Source organism: Telopea speciosissima, chromosome 4, assembly GCF_018873765.1.
Source record: "Telopea speciosissima isolate NSW1024214 ecotype Mountain lineage chromosome 4, Tspe_v1, whole genome shotgun sequence".
NCBI classification, from domain to species: Eukaryota; Viridiplantae; Streptophyta; class Magnoliopsida; order Proteales; family Proteaceae; genus Telopea; species Telopea speciosissima.
In genome coordinates this window covers 14,458,792-14,479,384 of record NC_057919.1, presented here as the reverse complement: position 1 = coordinate 14,479,384, position 20,593 = coordinate 14,458,792, and the positions used below count along the sequence as shown (strand labels likewise).

Below are 20,593 nucleotides of genomic sequence, written 5' to 3'. Positions count from 1 at the left end.
CACCCTTTCACTTTCCCTTTCTCCATTCTGTGATTTGCGAACTGCCGAAGTTGAACCCTAGCAGCTGCCCCCAATCTCCAATCATCCTCACCATCTCCGTTCAACAGCCATCGACGATCGTCAAATCCTCAACGGCAACAACGACTGCAACGGCGACGCTTCCCTTTGTGGTTATTATATTTCATTGATATTATTCTGTTATGATGGTACTGTTTGCATGGTAAGAGAGAACTTAGTCTTTCTCAAGACTTCTCCTTTCAGTCTCAAATCTTGAGGCCTGAAACTCACCCTTAGGGCAAAGTAAACCCTAGAGATATTTTCCCCTTGAACCTTCATACCGGGAGATATTCACTTGAAATCAAGTCTAAACCAGCAACTTCCACCTGTGTATGTTGCAGGTAATTTTTATTATTTTTCTGGCTAATATTTTGGTCTCATTCTGGGTTCATTCAAGAGAGTGGAGAGTTGAGATCTTAACCCCAAATCTGTGATTGCTTTGAGTTCTTGGTTAAGGGACTGTAGTGATCACAAATTGGATCTCTTTTCCACCAATACGGAACATATCGTGCGTTGAAAGATAAAAACCTCCTATTTTCTTACAGACATGACCCTTAGTTGCTGGTATTATGTAAAAGACCTTTCTTTTGCATGAATTGTTTCAAATCTATCACCAACCATTTAAAGTCTCCAGTTTGGTCCTTTCCCTTTAAGTTTAATTACATATAAGTCCCAAGTTCTATTTGTTCTACTCAAGAGGGTTCCAAATTGTTTTGAAATTTATGGAATTGCCACTGCTCTTTAGGATTGAATTTTTTGTTATCTGTGTGCCCATAGCAATCTAGATTTAAGGGCTCTGAAACCTGAGATCACATCAGGTCCTCTCATTTTTCCTTTTTTTGTTACCTGTGTGCCCATAGTAATCTATGTTACATAATGAATATATGCTCATTTTTTAAAAGTATTATTGCCGTCTAAGCCGTATTAAATACATATTAAACGCGTATCGTATTATTGCCATATGCATTTTATTAAGCCGAATTTTTGAAAAGTATTATTACCGTCTAATCCGTTTAATTGCCGTAGGTATCCGTTCCCGTTCAATTGTCGTTCCTGAACTTATTAACTAAGAACCTTTTTGGCTACAAACAGATGCACCCTCTAAGTTATGAATGTAAAATTTCATTATGGATCAAACTTGAAAATAAACCGATCTAAATAGGTATTAACTTGATATTGAAATACTGAAATAAACTGAAACAGGACTAGATCAAAACCGACTAAAAATCGAAGTTTAGTAACAATTTGATTTTAGTCTCACTCATTTCGAGACCGAAACAGATTCAACCCGACCAAAAACCGAAGTTTCTTAACGGTTTATTTTTGGGGGTAAAACCGTAGAACCAAATTCCACAAAGGATCATCTCAGCGCTGTACAGAACCAGCGGCCGGACCAATCACGATCCTGAATTCCTTGATGGTAATGGTTTGCAATGAGTTATGGAGGGGGAGGGAAGAGCACGAGGTGTTTTCGTAATGGTTTGCAATGAGTTATTTCTTCATTACGAAAACACCATTCCTGAGTTATTTCTTCCACTTCCCCTGTACCAAGTTCATAAACCATTTCAGGATATTGCAAGGTTGATGGAGGGGGAGGGAAGAGCACGAGGTGGGAGTGGGGCAGTGGATGTCTTACAAGCCAGACTCACAGTTGCAGGTTTCCTAAGAAGTAAGAACTGAAACCCCAAAAAGAAAAAAAGAGAGATGGAGAGATGAGGAAGAGGGATATGGGCGGAGATTATAAAAGGAGTGGTGAGTGGTGAGAGAGTTTGGGTTCCCGAATCACCAGTTTTACAATCCAGGGCGGGTTTCTCGTCGGAATAGCTAGATCAGGCGGTGGTGAACCTCATCGGAACACAGAGATCTAGCCCTTCAATCTTCTTCCACTTCCCCTGTACCAAGTTCATAAATCGAGTTAGGTTTGACCTTAAGAACGAAAATGAAAGAGAGAGAGAGTATACCTAGATCTGGCGGTGGCTCTGTTCGTTGGAATCCATTGAAGAAGGGGAGTTTGGCGGTGAGGTACTAAGTCGTCGGGTGTCGCTGCTGCCTGGTTTCCCTTTCTTGTTCGCAGGGTTGGAGGAGGAAGAGTCGTGAATTTTTCGGGTTAGGGAGTGACCCGACTCATCTAGTGGGATTTAAGGTTAAAGTAGTTTTTTATTATTTACCGTTGGATGTCAGTCAGTCCACATGGCGAGATCTTAAGGGGGTGCTGCACCGTCCAGCTCCCGCCACGGCTGGACAGGAGCCAGATCCCTCCAGATCCCTTGCAGAGCTATCTTGTGGAAGAGGTTTTTTTTGGGTAATAATCTTCAGGAAGAGTGAGTGGTAGTTGTCGTTACCAAAAAAAAGAGTGAGTGGTTGTTGCTTGTTTATGATTTAACTATTGTGTTTTTCAGCGGAAAAAGGGTCCAAACTCCAATGTCGTGTGGAAAACCTAATTCATGTGAAGCTCATTCATCGAATTCTGTGGTTAAAGTCTTTGCACAGCAATGAAAGTAAGACGAGCAGGAGACCCTCAAAGAAAGTATGAAGAACAGGTAAATTTGCTCTTCCTTCCTTTGGTATCGAGCTGATTATCCCTCGTATTGATTCTTCAATCCTATCTTTATGTGGAGTTTCAATTAAAATCACTTATTTGTCATTCTTTGATGAAAACCCTTGCTTCCCACTGTGATTTTCACTTCTTCCTTCTCTTTAGAAGGAAATGAAAAAGTCAAATTCTACTTAGAAACTTGTTCTGTATTTCGTTGGTTTTCTTCTCTTCCCTGATTTTCCAGGAGAAAAGATATGATCCTGGTTGATTGAGGAAAAGAATCTAGCCCTTTGACAGGGGTGATGTCTTCCCTTCCATGGGTAGCAACTGTATCATTAAAACAGTATTCAAAAAATTTTAAATTGGAACTTGTTTCCCAAGTTTTTGTATTGTATTTCAGTGATACTTTCTGCTCTTCACTACACACGATTTCCCTTTTCTTTTAAGATAGATTCCTGTAAAAACATTTCACCTCCCTTGTTTGAAATCTTTATTATGTAGTGGATAGCATTGTAGACTTCTAATGTTGAAAGGTGGTCGCTAATGTTCCTGCATTCAGACTCAGCCCTTGGTTTTGCCTACATAATTCCAATCACTCATGGCACAGAGGAATTAATTTCAGAAACTAAACTCCGCCTTTCTCTTTTTTCTTAATTAGTGATACAGGTACAGAGATGGGGTTACTGTCTCTGTTGCTGTATTAACATATTTTGTAATTTTTTACTCCTTTATTAATTGATTGATTATGTGTGTGGTTGATGGATTGTATTTACATCTTTGTAGATTTATGGATTTAGGATATGAAATCCCGAGGGTTCTTCAGACCAGTTGGACATGTAACTACTTTCCTTTACATGAAAAATTCGTTTTATATATATATATATATTCTTAATTTATCCATTTGCATTTTCTTTTTCTTTTTTCCTGGTGCAATTTCAAAGCCCTTATTCATTAACTTTCTCTAGTAGACATAGAGTTCTATTTCTCATCCAGTTGATGAAAATTTTTTTTTCTTAATTTATGGATTCTATGAGGACCATATGATGATCTTATAGCTTTACATCTCTAACTCATGGTTTTTTTACCTCTTCATTGCTCTAACCTTTCCAAACAATATTTTCCGTCTACAAAAATGCTTGGCCTAAAAGAGCCAAGGGCAGGGCTAAATTAAACCCAAGTGAAGTAGTGAGGAAAGACATGCATTGCTTAGGTCTCGTATCTTCTACATAGTTGTCAGGCATCCAGGCGCCTTGGTCGACTTGGGTGCCGTGGACCCCTTGGCCGCCTAATTTGTGTTGCCTTGATTTTGGAACCTCTCCAATGCCTTGGGTCGCCTAGACGCCGTGACAACTATGATCTTGTATGATGTCTGTTGAGGTATATCGAGCATATAGGGGCTTAGGGTATTCTTGATTAGAATATTCCAATATTGTAATCAAGATTCTTCTCCTTATATGTCTCCTTTTATCTTGTGGTTTATAATTAGGATTGCCTACTGCCTAGTCCTAGTTTAGTTTCTATTTTATTTTCCGTATTGTAACTATGACTCCTAATATGATTAGGAGTCCTCCTTCAGTTGTAATCTGGTATATATAAATAAAGGCACTGTGAAGGAGGCTGTTGAGTTCGATCCAGTCCTCCACTCTTCTTCCCCCTCCATTTCTTCTCTTCCTCTTCTTCTCAGTTCTGGTTCTTCAGAGTTTATTCAGTTACAACGTCGAACAGATCTGATTGGAGAATAAGGATCTATGTAGCCGACCCCATTTAGTTGGGAAAAGGCTATGTTGTTGTTGAAAATGGTTGGTCTGAAGTTGGTGCATTTAGTAGTCCTATAGTTGTATTCAATGTTTTGGCTGCCATACACAACTGTAAAGGTGAGGTGTTTAGGTAGCAATCACTAGTTGGCTACTGTAACACAGCTAGATCTGAGTCATCTGACAAACAATGAAGTTATCTCAAGCTTTACCTGGCATGCCCAAACGGGTTTCAACTGAAACCAGGTCCAATGGTTACAACTTGTAGAACCATCCTTGCCCAGACTCTTTGGTCTTTATTGAACACAAAAGATAGATAATATTATAACCACAAAAGAGGGTATGGTGACTAATGCAGCACCAACACATATATAGACAGAAGATAAACTAAATCCAGCCTACAATGGGACACTAGCCCAAACTGGCTTTAGCAATTTTTAAATGCAGAAATTATGTGGCTGGTCTTTAACAATTCATGCTTTGATTTATAAAAAATGTTTCTCCTAGCATAAATGAAAAACTCGTGGCATATGGTTGAAAGACCCAAAGAAACATCTCAGTCCCATAATTGGGGGCAGTTTTTGGTTTCAGTGGCATGCTACACTAGGCACTCATGCAATGGAGCATGGATGATTATTGAGGGTACTGAGTCTTGGTTCAAAAATCAATTGGATGGATGAGGTGTTCATTGAGTCCATAGTCCATAGACATTTTCTAGAGCACTGTATTTTTTTCTTAGTTGGAAAAAGCATAAGGTTTCATCAGATAGTTATATTAATCTAATCAGGTGAAATTGTACTGTGCTAAATCTCCTTTGTTTGAATCCACCCATTTGAGATTCCACCCCTTGCACTTAGGCCTCTCATTCTACCTCACCATGTGTAGACCCTAGTCATTTGTTGGTAGTCATCAATTTAGATTGGTTTTTTATCTTAGTTGTTTACTTTAGGTATAAAGCAATTTTTAAGATACACCATGTAATATGTTTGGAGAGATTAGTTCAACATGGGACCTTCACTTAAGGGGTAACAAACAGTTTGTGAGCTCTCTATTACTTTTATTAATCCTTTCATTTTCTCATTTTGTTTTCACTTGGAGTGTAACTTAACGTTTATTCAGCTCATGAATTCATTTTTTTTCCTGTTTGGGATAAGGACCATACAAAATGTTCTCTGTTTTTTTTTTTTTTTACAAAATGTTCTCTGTTACACAGTCAATGAAAATAAAAGGGTTTCCCCAATCACCTGACCCCATTTTCCCTAAAACCAAAGAATAGTAAAAATAAACATGGTGGGATGGGCTTCAAATAAACTTGCACTGAACTCAAGCTGGATCTCGGCCACTGCCATAGATGGACTATGTTGTATGGCCTCACCTTGAGGCCTGAACTGCTCGTTTTGAAATGTGGATTGCAGCATTCCATGGATCCTGGTGCAAGGCTTATGGATCCCCCCCCTAAAAAAAAGAAGAAAAAAAATCCTCAGCCTCAACCCCAAAAATTCACTTACACTGTGTATTGATCAATTCTATATTTTTTGTGTAGGAATCCATTAAGTGGAAAAACAACACATTTCACTTCTCTGTTCCACTAATGATGAAATTGGTAACATATCCCATTGTTTAATCGAAGGTCATGTATGCTAATTATTTTTCTTAGACAAGCCTAGTCTCTACATCATTTTCAAGAAGAATCCTTCTTTCTGACACTGATTGTGTCAAACTCCGATGCTCATATATCCAAGTGAGTGGAGTACAGGAAGAAGACCCCTTTCCCATGTATTATGTGGCTTATTTGAGAATTTTGTGTGCTTGAATTCCACACTCATTGAATAAGATTCTCACTGTGGCTTTTGTGCAAGTGCAGACATCCTGTGTGCAGAACTTAGTCAAGCTTTTGCTTCTCCTACCTTGGCATTTACTACATCTTGCAGTTACCATATGGTATTTTGGTCTGGATATAGCTCATATGCTGCAAGGCTATCTTATCTCAAGTGGGTTATTGAGGAATTATAAAGTACAAAATCTAAGTAGCCTTCGATACCTGGCCATTGTGGTAGACAGTGAAGAAGCTCATCACACTTCATGGGTTGTTGAGCTCTTGAACTGGTTGTTAGCTATAGGTGTGAAGCATGTCTGCCTTTACGATATGGAAGGTAGGGGCGTAAAGTGATGTATTACTGTTATTGGCTATACATTGTTTTGCATATTGTTTAATTGTTATTTTTTTTGTTTTTCTTAGGGGTGCTGAAGGAATCAAAGGAGATTATATTGAAGAAATTGGATGATGCAAGGCCATGGGAGGAGGTACTGCTTTCTAATTCAACATTTCATCCTAGAATAACTTTTAGTTCCAAGGTTGAGTTGTAGCCTTAGCCAGGAGTTTGGTCATTTGAAGAACTTGTGATTTTTCAGTACATAATCTATTAACTATGGATAACTAATTTCTGTTTGTACACTTGTATTGGATGCTAGTCTGAAAATCAGTTGGCCGTACATGCCCATTACTTGCCTGAGTTTAAAATTGACTCTTTAGTAAATAGTAATTATATATATTGTACTTTTGTTTTTTTTATGGTGAATGTGCTTTATTCATTGGTTCTCTCAGAAGTGATAACAAGATTATTTCACGAAGAATTTTCATAAAAGGGCTTATTAGAACAAAGTATGCACTGATTTATCCTTTTCTTGTTTATATAGCATGTAGTCATGCTTATTTTGTTGTGTGTGTGTGTGTACGTCATAGTTTCCAAGGCAACTAGGCAATTCAAGGTGTTGGAGGCCTTAGGCGTGCAGTATATATAATATATCAATGATAATTTTATATAACTATGCTTAGGGAAAGAGAACACTACCAGGTTGCATGGCTCCTGCGCCTAGACACAGGAGCGTGCAAAATTACCGCCCTGCCCCTCGTGAAATAAAAAATCCCATCCATGTTGATGCCCCTACGCACTGTCACAGCCCGCCACCAAGGCCCACGGGCCAAGCTTGCAAGCCCATGGACATGGACCATTGGGCTAAGGAGGATCCAAGATCTAGAACTCTTCACACAAATTAGGGGAGTCTAGACCTTCTAAAACCTCTAGTAGCAAAGAAGGTTCTAGAGAACATGTACATAGCTAAGAAGGGGAGAGACTTCTAGACTTCTCTAGGACTCTAGAATCCTCCACAAAGGAGGTGGGAAAGTTCTATGTCCCATTGCCTAGAAAGTTCTCCACCATTGGATGCAGGACACTTGTAAAGATCTTAGGCATTGTTTGAGACCTTGGTTTTTTTTTTTTTTTTTTGGTGCAATTCAAGGGCCGACCGGCCATCAACTCCATCAGGGCCCCACAAGGAGGCAAGGAGAGGACCCACAAGTGGTCAAATATGGTACCCATGGGCTCCACTTCTTGGAAAGCAAATAAATATGGACTAGGTGTCGCTAAGGAGACTTGAACCACCGATCAAGCTCCTAATGCAGATCTCCCAAGGGAGTAGCGAACCACCAGGGCAAGCCCTGGATCGACGTTTGAGACCTTGGTTGTCTATATATAGAGGTGGCCTCATTGGTGCCCAAGCAAGCAAGTCTTGTAAGCAAAGTTCTCTTAGTGCAATACACTTCCGTTCTCTCAAACTCTCTCTTGTGTTCTCTAAGTTCTCTTTTCAAGTCCCTTGCTAGTGTTGAAAGTCTAACTTAGTGCTAGTGTGAGTGCTAAGTGCCGGCGCGGTTGCTTAGAAAGGTTTAAGGCCATGACAGCATGCTCTCATTGGCCCCCGCACCCGCACGACCAGACAGCTATCTCTTGCCCTTATGCTTATATATGCAACTTCAGTGAAAAGTTCACGGTAACTGCAGAGGGAAGGTAGCTTTAATAGTTGTATTTCTTAAGTAGGGAATTCCCAACTAGAAGCACAAGTGAGCTTCTTCTTTATCACATAAGATCATGCACAGCAAAGGGGAGATTTTGTCCAATCCATGTGACCGAAATTGCATCTATAACCCAAGATGTCCAAAAAGCTCACTGCTCTCCCCTCGTCCGATGCCTCCTGGTAGTACCAGATTTGATATTTTCTGAGAAGGTCAACTTTCTGTTCTCCTCATTTGCTTGTATTACCTAAAATATTAAGAAAATATGCAGACATCATGAAATAGAGGTAGTCAGTAAATAAAATTAATGTTGGCAGTATATGTAATATATCAATGATAATTTTATATAATTATGCTAATAATGATAGAATATGAGCATATTCATCAAAAAACAAAGTAATAACCATTAATACATAAATCAACCTAAACTCATGAAGTGTCAAAAAAACTGATATAATCTAAGTCGTGCTGTCATAAGGCCACAATGCAACGCCTAGGCATCCAAGGCAACGCTTGGCGACATCAAGGTGTCCTAGGTGGTCACCTTTCTTGCATCAAACAAGGCGTTCTGTTGTGTTGGACCCAAGAAGGTGCCTGGATGCCTAGGAGATGCCTTGACAACTATGGTGTACATGCAGTACGTGCACTTTGTAAGTGTTTACAAGTCTACATGTGATGTTTGTTTGTGTATGAAAAATATTTTTTTAAGCAGATGGCTAAGCTTCTTTAGGTGAGCAGGAACCTATTTTGTACTATGTGGAGGTTGAGGCACTGAAACAACAGTACAACCAAGAGGAGGAAAGAAAGAGAGAGAAAGAGATGTACTAGCAGTTTATTATTTTCTCTCCTGCTATTCTCAAAAGATATTTAATACACACAAATGACATTATTTATTTATTTTAGTGTACCACTGTGCTATTAGGATGTACTCTGCAACTACCAGAATTCTTATGCAGTTCATGCCTCTTTTGCATAGGTAGCTGATGAAAGGAGCTTGTATATGGAAAGAAAACATATGGTTTTGGAATTTCTTTCCTTCTCTGACGGGAAAGAAGGGGTCGCTAAAGCAGCTAGCTTTCTTTGTTCTAAGTATTTAAAAGGTGGTAGTGGAGGTGAAGATCAGGAGCCAGTCTTCACAGAACCTGAAATGACCAGTGCACTGAGAGCCGTTGGTTTGTTTTTCATGTTCCTATATGCTCAATTTGAATATGCATTTCCAATTTCAAGAAATTTTTAATTCTTACATTGTACCTTTTCATACATGATTTTCCTTTTGTATCAGGCTGTGGGGGGCCAGAACCTGACCTTCTTCTAGTATATGGGCCTGGAAGGTGCCACCTTGGATTCCCAGCATGGAGATTGCGGTACACAGAGATTGTGTGAGTAATCTTACTCAATATTGTGTTCAAATTAGTTTCCCAATGACTTTTTTTTTTGGTAGTAGTTTCCCAGTGACTTTTTTTTGTTAGTAGTTTCCCAGTGACTTCACCATGGTGATATTCCAGAGAAGCTTCAATTCTCTGCATTAATGCATTATGCCCATTATTATCCTGTAAGAAAATGTTAGCCCTTCTACAGCAATAAGACAGTGGCAGTGCCTCAGCTGCTCAACACAGTGGACCTCACCATGTAAAGCAGTGTATCTACTGACTGAGATGCTGTCATATTGTTACTGTTTTGCAGGGAAAGCTTTCTTCCTATACTGTATGCAGTTATCTCAGGGAGGAATTCATTGATTTTAACCACTGGTGCGATGGCCAGGATAATGCTCCTTTAAAACCTTTAATTCTCAATCACATGCTCTGCATTCATGGTTCAAAAGTTAATTCAAAGTTGTACTGAACCAAGCAGAATTTAACTCAGCAAGGAATGTGGGACCTGATTGGCTACTTGAGCTGGTTAGGTCTTATAGATTTGATAAATTTAACTCAATTACTCAAAGTGAACTCATTTTGCTGGGACCTTAAAAATATGGTATATAGGAAGGTTGCTTGCTCATGAATTTAGAATCCTAGGAATCACTGAAATTCCTTTTGATCTTTTCAAAATCTAAATTTCCAATTCCTCTTTTATATGTCTTAATGCATTCTGGATATCTATTGATATTTTCTGAACCTTGATAAAGATTAATCTTTGTTTCTTTCATGAAAGTGTGCATTCTTGAAAGACTCTCTCTGTGATAATTTAGATTTTGTTTTCTGGGTTACAGGCATATGGGATCGCTGAAATCGATGAATTATGGTGCCATGATAAAATCCATTTGTAAGTTCACAATGGTACACCAGAACTACGGTAAGTGCTTCAGGTTGCTATCCTCCTCTTTGATCCATAAAAAAAAATGCGTAGTGTTGAGAGAACTGTCTTCATCTTTCCTATCTCTGTATTACGCTTTCCCTCTTTGTGGTGCTTTTCCTTTTGTTATCTTGGTGCAAGGCTTTTTTCGTTTTTAACTTATATTACATAAAGGGGCCGATGCTTGGTGCAATGGTAATAGCTCAGGCTGCCAGTCATGAGGGTGGCCACTTTGCGTGACAAATGCAAAGTTTGAAACCTTTTCATTCCATTCTTCTAGGACCATGCGAAAGCGGGACTTGGACCATATTATTTACCTTATCTATTACTAGTTGGGCCTTTCACATGCAAGCACTTGGATGACCTTTTGATGCAGATCCAAGCCTCCACGAGCTGAAGAAGCCACCCTAATCATAGGGCCTTAGCTAGGAGCCTTAGTTTATTTTCTGCTTTCTATACTTAGTTTTTTAGTTCAATTGTAAACTTAAATTGAACCGGTTCATACTTGGTTCAATTTAAGTGAAATGATCCTATTGGCTGATAGGGTCTTATATCCTATTGGTCACATAGGAATCTTTTTAAGTTCAGGTGTTTTAATTGTTTTAAAGTGTTTAAATCAGACCCCTCCACGATTTCTGTAGGAGGACTTCTAATAGTTTTAGGAATCAGGCCCTTAGGCCTATTATATTAATAAAACCGTGGGAAGGCTCCCCCACATCATTCAGACTAAAGAATTAACAAAAAAAAAAAAAAAAAAAAAAACTCGACTCTGGTTGCTGCTGCTATTTAGCTCCATGTGAGTATGCCTTGTGGGTAATATCAAGGAGACCTTGTGAGTCATATCAAGGTGGAAGGGATTGGTGGACTCTGATCGGTTCCTTGCATCTTGTAGATCGGGAGGTCATGCTCTAGCTCTTCTTCAAGCTGCCATTGAAGAACCCACAAATCCAGTAAGTTATTTACAGTTTTCTGCAACTACCCTTTCTCCTAATCCTCCAACCTAAACCTACTTCATCCCAATCGATCCCCATAAACACTAGATCATCTAAACTCTGTCCAGCCCTATTGTATCATTCAAATCCACTCAAACTTCAGACATAACATCCTCACAATAGCCTTCCACTCGACCTTAGTGTCTGCCCTAAACCATCATTCAAACCCTAATTCCCTCATTCTCCGTTAATTCCCCCAAAACCCTAATTACAGATCCATCACTTCCAGCCATCAGAATTCACTCTAAACACAGCCGAACTACCCTACTACTGTCCCTTACACTCTGCCAGAAGCCCTAGTTTTAATTCCTACTCTAAACCCTAAATCCATTATCTTCTTCTTCTCCAAAACCCGAAACCCTAATTTTATGGAATTTAAAACCTCATTCAAACCTAACTTAACCTAGCTCATTCTACTCCCCTAGGCGTGCTTAGCTTTATCATCTATCACACTTGTCCATACCCTAACCCTAAATCTGACCCAATTTGTTCAATTCTGCCCTATTCGGCTAGCTGTTCAGAAGGTCCTGATCTAATTGGCTCCTAGTAGACCCTCGTCTATCTAGGACTACATTACCTTTTGCCCATCTATCAAAGCGATGTTCTCATAAGACTAACCCCTTCCCCAAAAAATATGTTAATTTATAAAATAGCAGTGAAAAAATAATTTTATCCCCTCATATATCAATGCTAAATAATCTAAGAAGACGACGAATAAATTCCAATTAATCGTAAAACTTAGAAGCACATTAATCCAGCGATATAACCCCTGTATTGAGTTTAATATCCTAAGCTGATTTTACACAGCAAAGCATTATACTCCTTACAAGACCTTGAAGAACACTACTGGCATGAATTTTGTCACTTTAACATAGAGGATTTGTCCTTTTTTCAAGTTCAATATAGGAAGATGAATATTCTTTAAGTCAGATGAAATGGATTGGGGAGAAAATAATGATTTGTGTCACTTGAGGGCACAGCCATGTTCTATTTATAATAGAGGGGAAAATGAACAAATTACAAGTATACCCTTAGGGCGATGCATCCTTACAAGTATAACTAAAATACCCTTAAACCCTATTTACAACAATCCCCCTCAAGTTGGTGCATAGATGTCACACATGTCCAACTTGCACAAATAGAATGAAAAACCTTACTACTAAGCTCTTTGGTAAAAATATCAACCAACTGATCACCGGACTGAATAAACGGGATACATATAACTCCCTGATCAAGCTTCTCCTTGATGAAATGGCAGTCTATCTCCACATGCTTTGTCCTGTCATGTTGAACTGGATTGTGGGCAATACTAATAGCAGACTTGCTATCACAGTACAGTGTCATGGGAGAATTGGAACACATACCAAGGTCCCGCAAAAGTCCCTTAAGCCATAATAATTCACATATGCCATGTGACATGGCACGGAACTCTGCCTCTGCGCTTGAACGAGCAATCACAGCTTGTTTCGTACTACGTTAGGTCACAAAATTTCCTCCTATAAAGGAACAGTAGCCAGATGTGGATTTCCTATCATTTGGGGACCTTGCCTAATCAACATCCGTGAAGGCCTCTATACGCATGTGATTGTGAGGAGAAAAAAGAACCCATTTTCGTGGAGCTGACTTCAGATACCTCAAAATACGATAAACTGCATCCAAATGGGTAGTGTGTGAGTCATGCATATACTGACTAACTAGGCTCACAGCATGAGCAATGTCTGGTGGAGTATGAGATAGGTATATCAATCGTCCCACAAGTCGCTTATTGCCTCCTTTGTCCACTGGCTCTCCATCTTTGCTCTTCAAATGTGTGTTAGCCTCAAGAGGAGTATCAACAAGACGGCAACCAAGCATTCCCAATTTCAGAAAAAAGATCCAAGGTATACTTCCGTTGAGAGAGGAAGATTCCCTTGGACAAATGGGCAACTTCGATTCCAAGAAAGTTTCACAACTGACCCAAGTCTTTGATCTCAGACTCTTGTCCCAAGTAAGATTTCAATTTTGCTATTTCAGCGAGTCACTTCCGGTAAGAATAATATCATCAACATAGACGATGAGAACTGTAATATGATCACCAGACCGCTTAATGAATAAGGTGTGGTCAACATTACTCTGAGTATACCCGGTTGCGACCTTAGCCTTATGGAAATGCCCAAAGCAGGCTCTAGGGAACTACTTCAAGCCATATAATGCACGCTTCAGTTTATACACCTTCCCTTGAGTTTCATTGCTTGAGAATCCTTGGGGAACTAACATATATACCTCCTCTTCAAGAGGAAAGCATTTTTAACATCAAGTTGCACATGAGAGGATAACTCTAACGGTGTTCAGTTTTGCAACAGGTGCAAAGGTCTCTTGGTAGTCGAGCCCATATGTTTGGGTAAACCCTAGCAACCAGCCTGGCTTTATACCTATCCATTGTTCCATCAGCTTTTTGTTTCACAGTGTAGACCATAGTTATCAAGGCGGCACTGTGACCAAGGCGTTGGAGAGGGTCCAAAATCTAGGGAACACCAGCAAGGCGACCAAGGTGCCTGGACTAGGTGACGCCTTGATAACTATGGTGTAGACCCATTTGCAACCCACTGACCTTTTGCCTGGAGGGAGAGAAACTAGATCCCAAGTATCATTCTTTCTAAGGGCCCTCATTTCCTCTATCATAAACTCTTTCCATCTCGAATCTGCCATCGCATTCTGCCAAGACTGTAGAATGGAAACAGAAGACAAGAAAGACACAAATGCATGATAGGAGGGAGAAAGGGAGCCATAAGACACAACATGAGAAATAGTACAACTTCTCTTCCCTTTCGGACAGCAATAGGCAAATTCAAGGTGTCATCATCACTAGGAGAGGGAAGATTACCAGATTCTGATGAAGTAATGGGCGGTCCTGGATCTGAGGGAAGCGACTGGCTAGGTAGAGCAGTGGTAGTGGTAATATCTGCTGAACCTTTGCAAGACTGAGAGCGAGTAAATACTCAACTCTATTTAGTTTTTAAGAACCATTGAGCTCCCAATGATTTTTATTAATGAAATTAAGATGGCTTTTGGTGTTTTTATTCTGTGAGACTCAGAACTGGTTGGGTGCTAAGTGCTAACAGAGGAATGAAAATAAGATGGCTCAAGAGGGTATTTGCATCACAGCCGCAAGGCCCAACCATGCTTATGAAAAAACAATCCCCCCATGACACAAACAGCAACCCACAGCACCAACACACACAGCCCCACCAACATTTGCAAAACTCACCCCCTTCTGCAACTCACCTCGCACTCCATATACAGCATCCAAAACAATACCATCAACACCACCCACACCTCTAACCCAACACCATCAACCTTAATAACCTCAACAAATACCTCATTCTAAATTCAATATATTTAAAGAAGGGGAAAGAAAAAGACAATATGAATAACCCATTTGACCAAGGGAAGATAAATTAGTACCACTAACAACAACCAGTCATTGAACAGAACTAACCTGATTAGATAAGCACCTAATTACACAATCTGTACATGTGCTTTATTGATTTAAATGGAAATAATTGAGGATTGCTTTGCAAGCCTTGCATGGACTAGGAGAACAATGTACATCCCTTGGAAAACCAAATGGATTGACGTAGTATGAACTATGATCAGACACCAATATATAAAAAATAAAAAAGGAAAAACCTATTATCTAGATGTGCTTCCAGTACCTAAAATAGAGTAAATTGCAGACGTGAAGTATTACAGCCACTTTTTTAAGTACCTGAGAGTTCCCCTGTCCTGCAACACTCCATTCACATCCTTGGTAACTAAACGACCCACCTGCTTGCCTGTCCAAAATGTACCGCTGATTGTTATTCTGCATTTCTGCTTGGCAAACCAAGTGAAAACAGATACCAAACAGATGATTATGCTCAAGTCTGTCAACCACCTACAAAGCATCCATGAACTCTTTAGTCTTCACAATCATCCTCACCATCACTGATCATTTATAATAGTTGCTGAGTTCAACACTTTAACCAACTTTAAACGTTCTTAACTTATGCTTCTTTGTGGGTGGGTTTCTTCTAGGTTTTTGGATTAGCGGGGGCCCGGGGGGGAGGGGGGAATAAATGTAGCATACCTTGTAAAACAGGAAACATAAACATTATAACTGTGGCACTCCCCTCTTCTCTTTTTTTTAATTCTAATATACTTGAGGTGATTGATATAACTGTGGTAAGTAATTAAATTGGATATTTTATACACCCGTTTTCTGAACTCTATTTCCATGGCAGAACTTTGTAATAACAAAGAAAACAGGGGTACCACAGGAAAGAAAAAAGTAGTGTTGAAAGGCTTTTTTTTTTAAACAAAAAAAAAAATTGGTACCATCGAAAGCAAGCTCTACTCCTGCTTTTTGTATAAAGTACATAGACTCAGTTTACTGTGTTCTGGGTCTGTGGGCAGACTGCTTACAGCCTGCAAAGTGTCATTTGGGACCAATCAGGTTTAGCTGTAGCCTGGCAGAACAAAACCTTCTTAATGCTGACTGAATGGAATATCTTTGGTGTTGGAACACAGACCCCTCACAATCTGTTAGTCCCTTGTGACACTTGCCTAAGTTTGCTTTTTTAGTTGCATCGAATTACTTTTAATTTTGATTGCCATAGTTTTGCAGCTGGGCTTTGATTGAAGAAATATCAAAAAATTTTATTGGTTTATGTAATTCTATCATATGTTTATGTGGCATCAGGTTCATGAGGTGAGTGCTGCTAATGGTGCATTCAAGAAATGCTGTTGAATTGGATGGACAATGACAAATCGTGGGGCAGTGATCACAGGAAACATCAAAGTATCCCTGCCTGCACACTTGTGAGGCTAGAAGTTATTTGGGAAATCACGAGGCTAGAAGTTGAATTGGCTAATCTTGCCATTTTGGTTTATAATCAATGGTATACCTATGATATTCCGGAAAAGGGGAACAATTGTTTGTTCCCAATACGGGTCTTTTCTTTGTTATTGTATCATCTATACAACTATCTAAATTGGTGGTTATACAGCCAGGAACCTTTATTGGACTCTATCACAAGCCCTTTACCTTAATCATATAATGGATTTTCACATATCATTTCTCACTTGCATCTGAAGAAACATGACATGTCATCATTAATAGCTTACATGACTGGGTTTTTATGCCATTTTGGAAAAACAGGAATTACATATTTTCAGAATGCTTCACTCAGACCATATAAAACTCTTCCAAAGATTCAAAAGCTGGCAGCAGATTTTTCACTTTTTTAATGGAGTTTTGGCAAATTGTTCTTACCTTAATGCTTAAGAGGCATACAAACCTGTAGTTAATCACAACCTATCTACGAGCCTTTTATCTCCTTTGGTTGGTGTTAAATTGATCTAGGATGGAGCTTTTGATACCGATACAAGCAGTGGAGAAACTGGTTAGGTTTTTTGGATGAATTGCTGTTTGAATTGGAGCAAATTGTGGCTTCTTTAGTGCAGGGAGGAATACAGAAGCAGAGCCAAAGATTAAGATTTTGTCTGCAATCACCTCAAGGGATGGAGATTGGGCACTACTGCATGGTTACAGCAAGCAAAATAACTGAACATGACCAACGCTGAAATCAATGGGAGTGCTGTTCAGTTGGTGCAGTGGCTGCAGGCTGAGGACATTGGTGATTATTGGTCATGGGCTGATTCATGTACTACCAAGTGGCAAATTGTGAAAAATTATAAATCACTAGGCATAGAGACACCTAGAAGGAGCCAAAAAAATAAATTATCAAAGGGACAGGTCTACACATCAATAGGCATACCAAAGGAGAGAATGTCAAAGAGTATGAGTTGATAGGACCACATAAGGAAAGAGTGTGTTAAAAAGTGTGAGACTATGAGTACTACCAATACCAATAGTGTGTACTAGTATCCCAAAAAGTACCTTTCAAGCCACGGAGTGCAAATAAACACACACACACACACCCCATCCACCAGATGTGAGACTAAAGCCATGTAAATAGAATGAGAAGAAAACAGTGACACAAGGATCTAATCAAATTTGTGAGGATCTGTCAAAATCAATATTGTAGATTTATTTTGAAAGAAAAATTTAGCCTCTCAGGCCTCATGAGCCATGAGAAAATAGATTGTAGAGCCTCTACAGAAAGTTGTCTGACTTGAGAATTATCCCTAGCAGAAATCATATCATGACCAATAACGAAAGGTCTATGCCTCTTTACAACCGTCCCTGCAATACAATTAATCCTCAGCTCCTGATGAACCCATCACTGTGATTACCACAGCAATCTCTTCAAGCCCTCCACAGAATTTACCAAATTGATTAAACACTGTACATGTCAACAGATGTAAATGGGTAACTCTCTTAAAGCGATCCAATCCCAATGGCAATGTTTCAAGAATCCAAAGTGATCATATTTAGTTTCACCAAAAAAAAAAAAAGTGATCATATTTAGGCAGGACATCCACTGAAAAGCTATTCTTCTGGGATCGATTTCAAGGAATGCCAAATGGTAAAATTCTACCCTATCTTCGTTCTTCACAAAGCACACAGGCACACAGCTCTATAAGGCGGGAAAAAAAATCTTCAGATTTGCCAAACAAAACCCAAAAATTGAGGTTTATGAAGAAGAATACCTTCAAATGAAAAAAATTTGTCAGACAACAATTAGTTGCTTTCACTGAGAGTTGAACTCAGGACCTCCCGCTTACTAAACGGGTGCTCTAACCAACTGAGCTATGAAAGCCAGATGTCTATTAGGAAGCACCACATAATTTAAATATAAATAATTATTTCACAAATTCTACCTTCCCATTTGTCTAAAAAATATGGAAAGCTTTGTATCAGATAAATATAACTAATTTTCTATGTTACGTGCTTGAGATTAGGGCTGTAAATGGAAAATAAAAAATCCGAATTCGATCCACATCCGTATCGGTTTCGGAGCATCCGAATTCGTTTAGAGATATCCGAAAAAAAATCCGAATACTCCGATAAAAATCCTAATCCGAATACTTAATTATAAAAAAATTAAGTAAATAATGATCTTGAGGGTTTTTGAAAATTCAACACGTTCTAGAATATGAGGAAAAGAGAATCATGATCTAAAACTATGGATTGAGAGTGAATTGTATCCACTAGGAGGGGAGGGAATATCTACTAGGGGGGGGAAGGTTCGGGTTACACAAGGCAGAAGTGTAAACGGATTGTCGAAAATCCGAATTTGATCCGCATCCGAATCCATCCGAATCCGTTTAGAGGTATCCAAATTCGACCAAGAAATATCCAAATCCGATTACATCTGATCCGTATCCTAGCCGAATCCGATCCATTTACAAGCCTACTTGAGATATTAGCTCGAGACGATTTCCTATAAGAGTTTTAAGGATGAACTGTGAACGCTTTAAACATTTATGATACTGAGATGGGGACAAGGCCAAAATGTTCATATTAATGAAAGTGCTACTAGTAGGGTCAAATGGTAAAATGTGGACGGTAAATTAGTCAACACACTAATTAGGAAAGGTTCAAGAAGTCTGACTTCACCCATATGTTGTAATGTAGCTTATCTGACCTATTATAAATACAAGTATAAATATATCTACAACAAGGCTTCCTATCATTCTAATGTGCCCAATTGTTAACACTAACCTATTAATATATGAAACATTGCAATGACCTAGCCCATCATGTGTAAGGACAAAGGGTTTGTCTACACCATGTCACACATTTAAATAGTCAATCAAGTAAGCATAAGAAGTAGTATATATTTTTGTTTTTTTTTTGGGGAACTGGAGGTGTCCAACTTTTGGCCGACTAATTCCCCCTTGGCTCATGCACAACCCTACAACACACATGAATCGGAAGATATTGGGGCCCCCATGTTCATCAGGGAGTTTCTACTCAGGCGGGTGACCCCAAGGGGGGAGGCTGAGTCGAACTCAGGACCTTCAGCTTCCTTAGGCTTCGTCCCTTGCCAACTGCGTTGCCCCTTGAGATTATGTTTTTGTTTTTCATTCATGATTTTAGGATTTTGTTTTGTGGTAGAATTCAATGATTTTAGAATTACTTAATACAAAAAGGAGACATGTAGCTCTTCCCCACATATACATCATTCTTTGCATGTACTGGTGCGCAACAAGTTTTAGATGACATGCAACATACAGTTGTTGATGTTGGCAATGAGTTGGCTAAGCTCGTGACGCCAAAATTTTTTTGTTACACATCCACGGAATTAAATCACATGCTGGTAAGAGTTGAATTTGGAAATTTTTTCAAAATGCATGGGAAAAGGGCCAAATGAGGAATTTCCCTCCAAAGAGCCTAGATGCTTTTGTGAAACATAAAATAAAGAAAAATTAGAGAAAAGGAAAATCTTTTAATCCTAGCCCTCCAATTGAAATCTTTCTCCAAGATTCCAAACTATCAGAGGAGATACCATGAAAAATAAAGAAATTGATGAATGACTGAGACCTAGCAGGATACGGTGCTAGGATCATTTCCAATTAAATATCATGAACAGATGCAACCAAGCACCAAAGATCTCCATCGAAACCTTGAGAGCCAATGCCTAGAATAAAGGCAACAAAGGAACAACCTCGAGAGCCAGTGCTTGGGACAAAGGCAATAGAGGAGCAACCTCTAACAGGCTTAAGTAAGGCACTCCAATTCAAAACATTACATTTTGTTTCCAAACAGAAAATCAAATGAGGTTTATATTTTTGAGCAAATTTCATGGATGCCCCCTGTAAGTATATGAAATGTCACAGACATATCAAACTTTGAAAAAATATCACAAATTATCTTTACTTTATGTTTTTATTTCAACTCAGTCCACTGGTTAGGTCTGTGCAGATAAATTGCTGTTAATTTTTTTATAACGATAAAATTACCGTTACCACAGGGGAACTTACCATACCACCGTTAAAGGTAAAACCCTATATTACAAACTATTCTCTTCATGTGTCTTCAAATCATGATTGATTCCCAATTGCAACATTAAAACCTTCCCTTTCAGGTTTTAACCAAGGCACGATTTCCACCGTCACCTCCCTTTCTGCGACGGTGATCACCCTAGGGTTCATGTCCCTGATGAAACAGAGAAGGAGGTGGGCG

At 39.1% G+C, this 20,593-nt stretch overlaps 1 protein-coding gene and 1 non-coding gene across 6 annotated transcripts; one reads left to right on the top strand and one right to left on the bottom strand.

Moving 5' to 3' along the window:
* The first annotated feature begins 1,394 nt into the window (after window positions 1–1,394).
* On the top strand, window positions 1,395–16,243 carry LOC122658391 (dehydrodolichyl diphosphate synthase complex subunit NUS1-like). Of its 5 annotated transcripts, none has more exons than XM_043853328.1 (9): window positions 1,395–1,472; window positions 2,545–2,597; window positions 3,377–3,429; window positions 6,206–6,500; window positions 6,587–6,651; window positions 9,174–9,369; window positions 9,480–9,576; window positions 10,407–10,489; window positions 16,202–16,243. In XM_043853328.1, exons 3-9 carry the CDS (start codon window positions 3,394–3,396, stop codon window positions 16,207–16,209), a joined length of 780 nt encoding a protein of 259 aa, XP_043709263.1. In that variant the 5' UTR covers window positions 1,395–1,472; window positions 2,545–2,597; window positions 3,377–3,393; the 3' UTR covers window positions 16,210–16,243. The 5 variants fall into 5 exon arrangements, with proteins under 5 accessions (XP_043709263.1, XP_043709264.1, XP_043709262.1 ...); XM_043853329.1 differs by having other exon boundaries at window positions 1,400–1,471; window positions 2,537–2,597; window positions 6,212–6,500; XM_043853327.1 differs by having other exon boundaries at window positions 1,400–1,471; window positions 2,537–2,597.
* A 1,907-nt stretch (window positions 16,244–18,150) lies between these two features.
* TRNAT-AGU lies at window positions 18,151–18,224 on the bottom strand. The gene has a single exon. It is a non-coding gene; the product is annotated as a tRNA-Thr (tRNA).
* Window positions 18,225–20,593: the final 2,369 nt, after the last annotated feature.

Bases quoted from the DNA above. Each gene is read 5' to 3' on its own strand.
- LOC122658391 (XM_043853325.1), top strand. From the start codon at position 2,550: ATGAAAGTAAGACGAGCAGGAGACCCTCAAAGAAAGTATGAAGAACAG. The intron at 2,598-6,211 runs GTAAATTTGCTC...GTGCAAGTGCAG, and splicing joins AAAGAAAGTATGAAGAACAG to ACATCCTGTGTGCAGAACTT. The intron at 9,577-10,406 runs GTGAGTAATCTT...TCTGGGTTACAG, and splicing joins TTGCGGTACACAGAGATTGT to GCATATGGGATCGCTGAAAT.